This window comes from Chelon labrosus (genome assembly GCF_963514085.1).
Source record: "Chelon labrosus genome assembly, chromosome: 12".
NCBI lineage: Eukaryota > Metazoa > Chordata > Actinopteri > Mugiliformes > Mugilidae > Chelon > Chelon labrosus.
The window spans coordinates 27604535-27618997 of record NC_140345.1 but is presented as its reverse complement, the minus strand read 5'-3'; the positions used below and the strand labels follow the sequence as shown (position 1 = coordinate 27618997).

Genomic DNA, 14463 nt, shown 5'->3' with positions numbered 1-14463 from the left:
TCTGATTTCATTGGAAAGACACAGTAGAAGGTATTTTTGCATAGAAGCAAGCAGGGATAGAACAGGCAGGTAGAATAACAAGTGTGATACTAAGTTGTTCAGCGCAGTAGGAACTGTTTTTTTTTGAATGAGTGTCTGCATGGAGCGCTGACCTTTGATCAAGTCAAGGTAAATTGAAAGGGGCTAATTGAGGCTAACGTGGGCCAAATAATTACACCGCAGGTCGAACGTGAGGGAGTAACAGAGCACAGACACATCTGCTGTCCTGTGAAGGTTGTTTTTTTTTTGGGATAAAAGCGTCACTTTGAATTTGCACGGGGGAGAGTTCACCTGCAAAAATAAATGAAAACATAACTCAGGTCATTAGCTTGTCTTTTCTGGAGCTAAGTAGGAGCTAATTAGGTTTAAGGGACGTTGTGTCATTTTGGAGTTTGTGTGTGTGTGTGTGTGTGTGTGCGTCTCCAAGGTGTTGCCGGTGTGTTTTGCAGATCAGAAGTGTTGACTCACGGTGAGTCTGAAACGGTCTGGAGGTTTCACCAGACACCGGGGAAAGACTTGACGCAGCGTTAAAGCTCGTGCATTTTTCATGACGGAAAAGGAAAAAAAAAAGTCGTCGACCGTTGCGAAAGCATCTGCGTGAAGTGATATCGATTAGTGTGTTTTAGTTAAACGCTGTGATCTAAGTGTAAACACAAGGGAAGCCCCGCCCACCGGCAAAGATTTACAACACAACCTTAGGACCAACGGTCATTCTCATAGCAGATAGCTTTACTCTTTACTCTGAAAGCATTTTCTGTTTGTTTTCATCATGAAATTATACCTTCATCAACTGTCATACCAATGCTGCATGTTTAACAATACAGGCGCAGGTATGAGAATGTGTATAATATATTGATGCAGTCAAAAAGTGTGGGTCCTTGTCATTTTTACAACAAAACTTATTAGTGTTGGTCCATATTCCATTTTCACAGGCATACATTAAGATGCTCAAATGAAGGGCTGTTGTTTGTGTTACCCTCCTACGACGTTGCTGCATTTTGTGCCGGGAAAAATAATAACGCCCTGTAGTAGGAGGTAAAAAAAACGTTGCAAATGCAATAATCAGTTCCTGCAGTGAGGGAATAGGTTTCCTGATGAGGGGTTTTGAAGCTCAACGTGGCGCCTCCGGTCGTCACCATCTTGGCAGCAGTGCAGAGTGAGTTGAGTTGGGTCAGTAACACTTACGCACAGTTTATACCTCTGCATCAATTTGACGGCGTAGCTACGGCGTTAGAGTCTGGACTGTTTCTGCTTTAGTATTTCCGGCTGCTTCTCCATCTCTGCAATTTTCTAATGGATTGAGTTGGATCAATAAAGATGGAACACATGGAGGAAAGGTTAACTGAGAAGGTTGGAGATACAAACATTTGTACGACTCGTCTTCGGCGAAATTTCGGCGAAAGCTTCAGTCGCCGTTGTTGAAAGTGAAGCAGGAAGTAGAGACAAAAATGAACCCGACTGTCAAAAAGACACAGCGTCGACTAGTGTTTGGGTGGAGTTTTGAACAGAGCGAGCTAGACTGACGAGCATATAAGTATAAATGGCTTGGTCCGGCGTAGGCTACGTACGTAGGTTACGGAGTCAATGTCCCACAGAGGTATAAACTGCACTTAATGCCACCTTACTCCCAGATTTAATTCAAAAATGATCAAAGAGGTGCAGAGTAAGAGCAACCTGTGAGGAATCCCAACCTTTGGTATAAATTTAAACCTTGATATAATTTGATTTGAACATTTTCGCTTGTTAAGTCGTCATGAATGGGGGGAGGATAGTTAAGTATAGAAACCTAAAGAAAATGTTTATTTCTGCAGAATTTCTGCTGCTAAATTGGACGTTTTAAACATGGAGTTCTGTGGGGATTGACTCGGTTTTACAGACAAATGGACATTTGTACAAATGCAGTTCTCAGCAATTTTACGTTATCTTCATTTTTCAGGCCTGAAGGTCTCCAACAGTTATTGGAACCACGAAAAATGTGCAACATACAGTAATTAGGTTGTGCTGTTGTCACATGGCTGGTTAAATTACATCCTGTCCATTCATAGAGTTCAGTCTGCGGTTGGGCTTCCTCCACAGGATCAATAACAGACGTCTAGAGCAGTGTGAAATAATTACAGAAGAAGAAAATAATGAATCTACCTAAATTTGAGTTCTGTTTTAATCTCTTAAAATTTAAACTTTTTAAAGTCACCGCGTTTCTCAAACCATCCGAGGCCCTTATAGGAGGAAACATGAAGACATCTGGAGACAAGCAAGCGCCCAGACATGATGCAAGTTTCTTTTTTGTGTGAGGGGATCAAAGGCCTAAAAGGGTTGGACGGTATTTATATGTGAAACATTAATCTAAATTCTAGCAGCCAGATAAAAGTTCTGCAGTATATATTGCGTCTGGATTGTTGTGCAGCAGAAATGGAAGGAAAGTACCTCAGTAGCTGCAGTTAAATCGAGCATTTCAGTAGATTTAGTTTCCAGTTTAAAACGTGGCGCTTATGATATTATAATACAGATTCAGAGGAATGAAAGGTCAGCTGTCTCTCTCTCTTGTATCTCTCTCCGGCTGTTTTGAAAGTATTCAAATGTGCGCTGCTGCGTGTCTCACACTTGGTCTCTCTATAAAAGGGCCGTGAGTCATTTTTCTGTCTGCACCATGACTTGATCTGCAGGATCCTGCTTTCCCAGAGTCGCATGTGTGTTTGTGTGTCAATATGTCGTCGTTTGATAAGACGGCACACTAACGCTGCCAAGAGTAATTTCTGTGCCTCGCCGGTACTGGACTGCAGGTGATTAGAGAAGTTTTAGCCTTCGTATCGCGTGAGTATTTGTTTTTGTTTGTGTTTTGAAGGTTTTTCTGGCGTCTGCATTTAAGGTATTGCGCTAAAAAGGGTGTTAAATGGCGTTGAAATGGTACAATACTGCCTTGTTGCGAGTTTTGTTAGGCTTTGTAGTACACAGATGAGATAAAAATAACTGTGATGTCTTTCCAGTGAAGATAGTTGCCTGCATGGGAGGCAAAACTCCTAATTTGCAGCCTGTTGAATTTGCTGTTTTTATCCTTTTACGTGGTTAATTCCAAATACCAGGAGATCTAACATGTGGACTTTGTGATGATATGATGTGCTGTTTTACTACCGACTTACTTCCTTGACCTAATTCCATATTGCGGTCATTAGCCACGTAGCTTTGTCTTAAAACTGTGTGTCTCTCTTCCACAGGTAGAGTCCTCACCGATGAAGACTACCTGGTACTGTCCTCTGGATTTGGTAAGGACACTGCGACATGTGTCTGCATAAAACAGGACAACTGTGTCAGGGACTTTCCCTGAGGCTAAAACTGGATTGTTTGAGCCACATGTGAGAAATGAGTTCAAAGCAGCTTGATTTTATGCCCTGCTTCGTATACAGGAGTCCTGGCTGTGCTTTTATTTTAAGGGGAATGGTTTAGTTAAGTTAAAAGTTTGTTGAGTTAAAAGTTAAATTTAGAACTTGGCATCAGCAAAAACCTTCTGGCATAGCTCAACTTATTATCAACAGTTTCTTGTTTCAGATCATAGTTAACTGTGTTTGTGTTCTGACTCCTCTGCTCTGCTCTACAGTCCACTGTGGTGGAGGAAGAGGAGGATGGAGTGATCTACACAGTCGTGGTCAAACAGCAGCACGGAGGCCCCAATAATCCATTGGTAAGGCCGACCGTCGCACAGTTTGAGATGAAGAATTAAAAGGCCTGGTTTTTAATTTCCCTTCCCTCCCGTCTCCTTCCAGCCAATGGTGTCTCGCTCCCAGTGTGTTAAAGCGGGGACCGAAGAGAAGCTGGTGCTCCACCTCCTCCATTCTTTTTCTATGGGGGACTCCTCCTTCATCACCATCTTCCTCTCCACGTATCGATCCTTCACCTCCACAGGGAGAGTGCTGGACATCCTCTCCAACAGGTAGGAACGGTTTTCATTATGTTTGCATGTTTTTGTCTTCTTAGAGCAGTTCCAGCTGCAGTGATGCACAAAACCACAGCAGCTGTCAGCATCCTGTCACGTCTGTTATGTGCAGCGTGCAGCACTTTGATCTTATTAGTATGTTAGCATGCTAACCAGGGCTGCTACACACAATAAGCATTGATTAATCTATCAATTATTGAGTTTATTTACCACTAAATAATAAACATAACTTCTACCATTAAACTTTTATTCATGATATCATACCATCTATAAACTGAGAAGATATTTCAAACTAATTAGTAAAGGTTGTGTACTATATTCTGTACTTGGTTTAGTTTTCCAGGTCGACATGTGCAGAAACAAATGGATAGTAGCGCTGCTATGCTAGCCCATTAGCATCGCCATTAGCATCTGCTCCAGAGAGGAGTCTTTGTTGAGTTTTTGCCTGAAACACAACAGATAAAGAACCAACAAGGAAGGCTGACTGCCAACCAACAATCAGACACAGCTCACAGTAAAAGTCCCAAATATTGACGCAGCTGTTTTGTCATTTTGAGGTTGAAGAGCCAGCAGATCTTTTCTGTTGAGGTGGTTGTGTGTTTAGCGATTGTGCTGCTGTGGTTTAATCTGGTTCAGCCTGGTTTGGATTGTTGTGGCCTTGTGGTGGCAGCAGGAACCACTATACTTGGGGATGAACGACTCAACATATCCCATGCTGTAATTACATTACACCCTAATTCTAACAGATAAATGCAAAGTGCAAAGTGGCTGGTGGTGGGATTTTAGTTTTGCGAAATAAAGGTATTAAACAAAGTAAAGTTTTGACTCGACGGTGGAGCTAGATGAGAATTAAGGCGGTCACCGGATTGATCACCGTTCATCCTGACAATTTATGACAAATTAGGTCAGTACATTTCACAAATGCCAAATTCCCAGAGGGGATGACAAAACCCTTACGATACATTATGTGGACACCAGAAGCATTTGTACTTTGAGAAATATCCCAAAAACAAGCTGCAACATGGGCAACTAGACTTCTAGAGTTTCTTGAAGAGGTTTCGTGAGTTTCAGGTGGACACCAGCTGCAGATGTTCTAGTTCTTATTAAAACCCAAACTCCCCACCAGTCTTTTAGAAGAATCTAATTGGATGAACCCTGTTCCAGAAAGTCTACAGCCTTGTTTTTTGGATGTACCTGGACCTGGGTGGCTGAGAACCTTCAGACACTTTGCTCCAAGAAATAACCAAGGCCACTAAAATTTTACAAGAAACCATGAGTAGATGCTAAAATATTTCAGACTGCAATAAAGTGGTGAACTTACTGACACGTCTATGTGCTAGTAGAAGACTACAGTGCAGTTAAATGCTTACTTTACCGAAAGCAAAACTGGTTCCATTCATTTGCGGTTTCACTTGTCATAAACAGGTGTCAGTTTAACTCTTGCATTTGTCTTCGAGATGAGTCTATTTTGAACAGCATGTTCTTAATTAGTTGTGCAACTTCATTTAGAGGGTGTTTAGAGACACTGCAGGAAGCATGTGTGTGCTGCAGCCGAGTGTTTTTCTAAGAAACATAACTCTGCTTAAAGGACTGCCTGCAAAAGCTCTCTCTGGTACAAAGTCCCTTTCAGGCGTTCTAGAAGCTCCGGGTACCTGCAAACACAAGGACAACACCTGAAATGCATCTTTTGAAAAACAAGCCATAAATAACTCTGAAGTATTTTTTATGACACAGCAGATGCACGCGCAGACGTTTAAACAATACTCTCATGCGGTTGTTGTTTTTCCTCCTGCGTCATGAACTGAATATTTTTATTTCTTTTGTTCACAGATTGGAGCACCCACCAGGGGACAGCGAGAGAAGCCAGACGAGACAATCTTTCAACAAGTGAGTTTGTTGAAAATGAAACCAACTTCTTTGTGGAACTTTTAGTCTGCTTGTGAGGAGCCGTGCGCCAAAACTACATCTACTAACGTCATCATTATTATTTTACCAAAACACAACAACAACTTGACATAAAGCTAGCGTATATAAACTTAGCAGCAGTTCAGATTTTACCAGGGAACATGAGAATGGTTGCAGCTTTAACAAAGACCACATTTAGACCTCGCATTAACACCCATCCTGAAGATGCATTTGAGTGATCTCATCTCCGACCACATTTGAAGGTGGTCTGGGGCGCATTGTACCGCATTCGTTTGGTAGTGTGAACACACAGTGTGCACGCTGAATCCTTTTAAAGACCACGTGCCTTGCAGCGGTTCTCTTGCAGATTTTTGCCTCATTCAGTCAGAAAAAAACTGAAAAGGAAAAGAGCAGAGATCAATAAATAATTAAACATTACAGCTTTACACTTTACAGCTTGTTCCCAAATAGGCATCATTTCCTCATATCATGACGCACAAGCAACAAACAGCTGTTCCTGGTTCTGATCCTGGGATAAGGGTTCATTAGAGACAGCAGCTGTTACAGTATTCTACTGCGCTGCAAATTACAGTTTGTGTGAAACGCAAAAGTGAGATTGGACCTCAAGTGCAGACTAAGGACGCATATGGAGACTTATTTTAATTTAATGCTGGATGTTAATGTAAGGTCTGAACAGGGCCAAAGTGAAAACACAACCAATATTTACTTTTCTTTTAGCTCGGTTTTGCTTCACACCGACTCCTGGAGGTTAGATCTGGCTCATTAGCTGCTGATGCGCAGTTTCGCCGTTCGGTGGCTGGTAATGAATGCTGGGTTTTATTTTACAAGCGTAAATGAGGGGGTGAATCAAAACAGCAAACTGAAATATGGTCAAGAGCTCCACGGAGCTGAGGGGAACTGGAATCTAAGATCCCCTCTTAGATTACACATAGTTCTTAGAGTGACTGCTGCTATGAAATATTGTTAAATGCAGCTTTGAACATCAGCAGAAAGAGACTTCATTACACAGATAGTTATTTGACGTAGCATGCTAGCTGTTTGTAGATACAGAAAAAGAGTCTAAATTGTTCCAAACTTACTTCCTGGAAAGTAGAGGTGGGGTTTGATTCCCTCAGTTTTGTCTAAAGAAAGTATTATCATAGCTGTTGTTTCTCATGTCATCCAGTCTTTATGTTTTTTAAATGCTACACTCTCCTAGAGGAGGATTAGTGGGCAGGCGATCATTCAACCTCTCTTAAAAGACTACAATCTTGACCCCTTTTTAAATTATAGGCTCATCTCTAAGCCTCCTTTCTCGTCCTGAGCCCCCTGAGAACGTGATTTCTCTGAAAGTTTGAAGACGTGTTTAGAAAATATCAATACATTCAATCGATTCCCATCTGCGACGGCTTGTTTATCTGTCTCCATCGAGCTGCATCGGCGACTTCCAACCTGGATTTAAACCAGGAAACAGATGCAGGTCCTGCATCACACGTTGTTGTTGGCTCTCTGCAGATTAGCTGGAAAATATTTGTTTTTACTTACGAGACGAAACACGATGACCTGATATGCTCCTGCAGCAGGAACCTCGTTGTCTGTTGTGACCTCTTTCTTTCATTTCTCCTCCTTCCCCTCGTCCCCTGCAGAGCGGTGTGTACGGTGTTCAGCACATGGCTGTCGGAGTATCCTGAAGACTTTAAGAGCCTGGGCGAACCCTCTCGCCTGCTGCGACTGGCTCCCCTCCTCCCTCAGGACTCCTCGTCTGCAGTCGACCTCCGCGCTCGCCTCCTCAGGATCGCAGAGGAGCTCAGCGAGAAAGCCCTGCTCCCCGACGCCCATAAAGGTCTGTGTTTTATCTCAGATTTAATGTGACGTAGCTCGATGAGTTTTTCATGGAGAAAGATCGTTTTCTTCTCAGAAATAAAACCACAAATGGAGGCTGTTAAGTGAAGGTTGTTTGACATTAGAGCTACTCTGGTAAGAAAGCCAGAGCTGGCTGTACTGCTCAAAATCTGCAAAGTGGATTGGCACAAAATTTGGTGGAGAGATTCATAATTTACCGGATGACGTATCCAAACGATTTTGGTCATCTCCTGACTTTTCCTTCAGTGTTTCCTTGAGGTTTGCTCCGGTGTAAATCAGTGTCTAACAACTATTAATATAGACTTATAATATAAACTTATCCCATCATCCTCTGCTGCACCTTGTGCTAATCTGCTAATTAGCTGAAATGTTACCCTGTCAGAGCATCGGCATGTTAGCTCTGGTATTATAACTACACTCGTCAAGCATTTCATTAGGAGCACTTGTACGCCTGCTAATTTTTCAATTATCCAATCATGTGGCAGCAGAGCAGCATAAACTCCAGCAGGAGAAAAGACTTGTTAATGGGCTATCCAAAGAGAATGGCCTGGCCTGTTGGAGCAGATGCAAAATGCCGCTCTTTACTCTTTGCTCTGAGCAGAAAAGCACCTCTATGTTGGGGCTACAACAACTGCAGAAGACTGTGTCGGTAAATGGGCTGCTGCAGAGGATACAAGCTCACTAAAACTGGAGAGTTGGAGATGGAAGAATAGCCTGGTTTGATGGGTTCAGTTCAATTTCTGCTGCTGCTGCTGCCGCACATGTCTGCTTGATAATGGGTTCAGTGGACGTCAGTGGCCTCCCCAGTCAGCAGATCTGAATGCAGAGGAACGCCTTTGGGACGTGTTAGAACAGGAGGGAATGCAGCTGACAGAAACGGCGCGATGAATCGTGTGAACGTGGAGCAGGATATCAGAGGAAGGCTTCTGAGTCTCCCATTTCTTTAGGTTTTCCTCAAATAACTGAATATTTAATCTGCAACTGGTCTCCACAACTAAACAGCTTCATTATAACACCAAGGATTTTATCTGGACCACCTGATTGAGCATTTTGACTGATGCTCTATTTCATTCTTTGCAGGTCAGACCAGTTCCTCCGGCCCTCCTCCTGACCCCTCCAAGTTTGAACCCACCAGCATCCTGGGATTCCCTGGAGCGCTCATCGCCGAGCAGCTCACCAAGATAGAGACTGTGAGTTCACTTTTGAGACTGATGGTTTTCTTTTTAAGGTGGGAGGTGGCAAATTATTGAGCAATGATAGTTAAATTTGATGCAATACAGTCACTAGGCAGTCATTTAGTGGTTTCTTGGCTTGTTCCAAGGTCTACAATGCACGTTTATGAGTTCTAATCTTCAACACAAAGAAGTAAAGTTGTATTTAAGGCTGCAAATAAGTGAGGAGGGTCACAGTTCAGGCTGTTTTGTTTGATTAAGGGTTTTTAGGATCCAGGCTGTTATTCACAGACCTCCGTCTCACCTCTCTCAGGAGCTTTTTGTCCGTCTGGTCCCGTACCACTGCCTCGGATCACTGTGGTCTCAAAGGGACAAGAAGGGGAGGGAAGGCGTTTGCTGGTCCGTCCGGGCCACCGTACGCCAGTTCAACAAGCTGGCCAACGCCGTCTTAGCGTCCTGCCTTTGTCCGACGAAGCTGCGCAGCCAGCAGAGAGCCCGGCTGCTGGAGAAGTGGATCAGTGTGGCAGAGGTCAGTAGAAACAAAACAAAAATCACAAGGTCACAGAAAGAAGATAATGATTCGAAGCCATGAACACATGTTCTCTCACAGGCTAGAGATGGTGTTAACTCAGTCAGTTGAGGCTTCAAAGCTTCTAAAAAACCCTCAACTGTGCATTTTTCTACCATAAACCCCCAGTAATCCTCTAACTGTAATCCCATTCTCAGCTCTGACTCTGCACATACCAACGCAAATTCACAGCCTGCTGGGATTCTGCTGTGACTGTACCAGTACTTTCACTTTAATCAATAGCTGAGAGCAAAACACATCATGGGGGGATCTTGATCTGTCGCTCTTTTCAGAAAGAGGCAGCAGCAAATAATAAAAGAACACTTCCTCTGAGTGCATTTGCCACGAGCCAGAATATTTTTTATATATATATATTCTAGACATACACGTCCTGCACATCTTTAGCATCTTTAGAGTAGAAAATCTGTTCTGCATGGACGGTACATGCCAGCAAAAAGTCACAAAATGTGACGTACGACCTCCAGGCGAACCTCCTCGCTCTCTGCAAAATAAAAAGAGAAACTGTGGATTATGGTTATTGTGCTCAACAGTCAGCTTCTTTTAAAATATTGAAAAGCCTGCAGCGACAGGCAGGCTCTGCATACACACACATATCATTTCCTCGGTTGTTATGGTCACATGAGCCCTTTGATTCAAACATGGTGAGGCATCGCTGGGTTGCTGCAGCCCCCAGTCTCTTTCCCCTTGTTTCTTTTGGGACAGACCTCTTTAGCTGCATACATTATTCAGCACAAGGCACCGACAGAGTAACTTAACACCGGCCAGACCCACGTCCACAGGTGTTCTCAGTTACAACATGTGTGTGTGTGTGTGTGTGTGTGTGTGCTTTCAACAGGAGTGCAGAGCCAGGAAGAACTTCTCCTCGCTGTACGCCATCGTGTCCGCCCTGCAGAGTAACCCCATCCACCGGCTGAGGAAGACGTGGCAGGACACTGACAGGTCTGTGGCTGAATGGCTGTGGGCTGAAAAGGGGAAGCTTTGTGGTTAATTTCCAGCGTGAGCCAGAGAGAGAACTTCGTCATTCACAAGGGGAAACTGCAGCAATTGATACCGATCAGACAATGCAGTGGGGAGAAACAGCCGCAGTAAAAGACTATAAAACTAAAATATTTGTGTGTAATATTATAAGAATATCAAGCAGAATAAATGGAAAGTCATAATAAATACAGACCATTATATAATATATAATATAATGCATATGAGTGCACCTTATATCTGGTAGTATCTACCAACGCTGTGCAAAGAGATGCAAAATTGACCTTAAATGTGCTGTATGTATAAGGGATATAATTTATATTCAGATTATATTAAAGGGCCTCACATGCAAAATAAAAACACTGAAATGGGAAAAAATATATTTAGTACTCTTTTACTGCACTATATTTTTTGTCTGGTAATTGTAAATTCCCTCATAACTCAGATGTGAAGCCTTTCATCAGCCTCCGTTCTTCAGGCGTCTGTTTATTTTTGTCTTGAACCTGAAAGAGATAAAATGGCTCCGAACTTTCACAATAGAAGATCTGTGTTCATGGTGTCGTAACAACGTGGTGAAAAGAGTAAAAAAAGAAATGCCACCGAAAGGGAAGTGACGATAGCAGACTTTTAATTAGTTAGGGATATTACTCGGTGAGTCGGACAGATTTAGAATCTAGAGGAACAATACAGCAGCAAACATGTTCATGAATGAAGGTATAATCTGCAGAAAAGTCTTTAAAAAAAGTCTTAAAGTTTTAGATATGTGTACGTTTTATTATAATCTCTTGATGGAGATTTAATAATAGCTGCAGAAAATACTTCTAGTTGACGAGACTTGTGTTCAGATGCTTGTGTATGTTTATAAAAAGGCTAACTCTTAAATGTACGTGACGCACTTCATCAGAAAATCACACTTCAACGTCCAGTTTTGACCTCCCAGAGTTTATAAGGCCTGCTCGCATGAAATATCTTGGTTACCTTTCACCAGCTCAGATGTAAGAGGAGAATAAAACTCTAACTCACTGCCCTGGTTTGGACTTTACAGAGAGGCGCTGAGGAGATACGAGGAACTGTCCGAAATCTTCTCAGACAAGGACAACTACTCCCAGAGCAGAGAACTCCTGAAGGAGGTGAGTCGCTGTCGAGGTTAAAAAAGAATAGTAGGAATGAGTGAATATTCAGTGTGTTTTTAAAGTTAGGTGAGGTTAGTTAAAAGAAAAAGAAACACAAAAAAGTGTTTATAACTGATAATACTAAGTGTTTAGAGGATGGAGGAGCAGTGTCTCATCCTGGAGAGCTGCCAGTGTGAGCTCTGGTTTTAGTTTGGAGTCACATTTACTCTTTTCTGACGCATTGGACTTGTTCCAAGACTATTTTTACTCTGACGTGTTCAGCTCTTGGCTGCCGTTCCGTCCTTTCTCTGCTCTTTTTTACTGTCTTGCTAGAAAACGTCTTCAAAGCCCCGTCTTTTCTGAACCTTTCCCCCCCAACATCGCTATGAACACATTGAGCGTTCATGTGTGTGAACAGGACGTGGCGGTGTTCTCATGAAGCGTTAGGCTCATAAAGAAAGGGTCCGCTCTGGGTCTTAACTCAGTATACACACAGTTTTGTAAATTGCTGTTTTAAATACTTCTTATGAAAAACAGAACGTCAGATACTTCCCCAACATCAAACATGTTTGTTTGTGCTCACACCATGAGAATGAAGCAAGGATCAGTCTGAACAGGACAAAGGACGTAGTCTAAACTAAAAATTAAACTTTACATCTTGAATTACATCCATCTACAAATTCCTGTATATATGTCATATATCTTGTATACACTGAACAGCCACAACATTATGACCACTGACAGGAGAAGTAAATAACATTGACCATCTTGTGACAATTCAACGTTCTGCTGGGAAACTTCTGGACCTGTAGCACCCACCTAGACCAGACCAGACCAGACACCCCCCTCCCCATAGCAATGACACTCCTTGATGGCAGCAGCCATCCCCAGCAGGATGCAGCCTGACACAGACACACACACAAAAACACTTTAGGAACAACTAAAAAAAAAAAAAAAACACCACTAACAGCATCCTGTTCCCAGACACCACAGGACACCCTCAGAAGGCCCATGTCCATTCTCTGATGAGTCACAACAAGGGAGACCTGCACAACATTAGGAAGGTGGTCGTAATGTTGTGGCTGACTTGCATCCCAGGAGACATTTATTAACGTTCCACTACATTTGTTGGATTCCTGTCTGCACCCACTGGAGTCTTCTCCTCAGCTGGAAGCAGCGTGCGGCGTTAGAGATTTAAAGCAGCTTTAAAGACCAGAGAAACAGTCTAATCTGAGTTGAGTGCAGCTGCCCTTATTCTGTCAACACTTCAGCGCCAGACACTCTTCATCTGAGCACGTACACTACATTTAGCTTGCACTGTGTCAGCGGCTTCGTGGAAATTGGCAAAAAATGATCCGTGTTAGGGTTCGCTGTAACGCTGCAGCGCAGAACATCAATACTTTTGCATTAGCTCCCGTTTTAACCCACGATACGCCCCAAAGGAATTCATCCAGATAGTATGTGCTTTCACTTCAGAAAGCTTCTCTCTGAGCTTTGATGACAAAAAAAAATAATAATAAAATAAAAACACCATGCCTTGTGTTTGTATTTTTTTTCCTCCCAGCACAGTTACTTCCTTTCCTTCATCTCACGGCTGTCTGAAACTGACTACGACTAGCAGACAGGCTGGAAGATGAATGATTCAGACTAATGACAGACCAGCTACAATTTAGGAGAGTTCAATTATTCACCAGACTGTCAGTGAAGCGTTATTATAGCGTGTTTATGACAATCTAGTCCGGAAACCAGACCAACTTCGCTGTCTGCGAGTTTTTTTGTACAGGAAAGCTGTTCTGGAAATCCCTCTGTTGGGAGCTGATTATACTCTTTAGGGCCCAATTAAATCATTTGGACAGGTTTACACGTCATGGAGTTGAATTTGCTAGCAACTAAATAGCTGCCGTCTGAGAAGGGCGCAATTCCAGAGTAATGTGACGAGAATATTTTGTGAAGTGGCATTTTGTTTTTTGTCTTGCAGGAGGGCACGTCAAAGTTCGCGAACCTGGACAGCAGACTGAACAATAGACATCTGAACAGGGTAAGAGGAAATACTGTTAAGAATTGTTATTGTTATCAGTTTGTGGAAAATAACTGGGCTGAACAATAGGCATTTAGTGTGTGTTTGTTTGTAAGTGAGCATATTTGGATTAGAAGGTCAAGCTGGGGAGGACTGAGAACTCAAGAATAATCATATATCAATCACTGGTTCCTTTCTGTGTGGAGTTTGCATGTTCTCCCTGTGTCTGCGTGGGTTCTCTCCAGGTTCTCCAGCTTCCTCCCACCGTCCAAAGACATGCTGGTTGGGTTTATTGGTGATTCTAAATTGGCCGTAGGTGTGAGTGGACGTTTATTACATTCATAAGTACGTAAGACTGAACTCTGTGTACTTGGTACTTTGTTCGAGTTTGTTTCTGAAGTACAGATTCTGGAGGACGGGAGGAAGCAGGACGGTCGTTCTATAACAGGAACAGCAGTGTAATTGAAATGCATTCTGGGATACTTGGTTGCCCCACGTCCACACAAGCTACCCCTCGATACATCTTTGATAAAACTAGCGGGGCACACAACGAGCGATAATGTTGCACAAGAACACAAGTAAAGCCAGAGTAAATCATTTTACCAGGCAGAGGATAGTAATACGCCCTGTAGAATAGAATAGAATAGAATAGAATAAAACTTTATTGTCCACCGAGGTGGAAATTTGGCTTCGGCTCACCAACACAAAGAACAATACTAAAATACCAAAAGCGCCAAAACTGACAAAAATCCTAAAAGAAGCAGAGAAACAAAGGAAGCAAACACCTTATATGGCCTGCTGCAGAAACAAAAGAGCAGAAACGGATAAAGAAACAAGTTTCCTCAACGATAGATTCAGTCAAA

General features: G+C 42.6%; 1 protein-coding gene across 3 annotated transcripts in view; it reads left to right on the top strand.

Annotated features, from left to right (window-relative positions):
* Positions 1 to 14463, top strand: part of rgl2 (ral guanine nucleotide dissociation stimulator-like 2) — a 32595-nt gene that overhangs the window by 10943 nt on the left and 7189 nt on the right. For 2 of the 3 annotated variants that reach the window (XM_084557682.1, XM_084557683.1), the window contains 10 exons: positions 3252 to 3299; positions 3632 to 3715; positions 3798 to 3964; positions 5798 to 5854; positions 7519 to 7715; positions 8816 to 8925; positions 9221 to 9436; positions 10332 to 10435; positions 11517 to 11601; positions 13562 to 13621. In XM_084557682.1, coding sequence (XP_084413808.1) covers positions 3252 to 3299; positions 3632 to 3715; positions 3798 to 3964; positions 5798 to 5854; positions 7519 to 7715; positions 8816 to 8925; positions 9221 to 9436; positions 10332 to 10435; positions 11517 to 11601; positions 13562 to 13621 — 1128 coding nt within the window. Of the gene's footprint in view, positions 1 to 2781; positions 2851 to 3251; positions 3300 to 3631; positions 3716 to 3797; positions 3965 to 5797; positions 5855 to 7518; positions 7716 to 8815; positions 8926 to 9220; positions 9437 to 10331; positions 10436 to 11516; positions 11602 to 13561; positions 13622 to 14463 lie in introns of those variants that run through there. The other variant, XM_084557684.1, reaches the window with a different exon arrangement.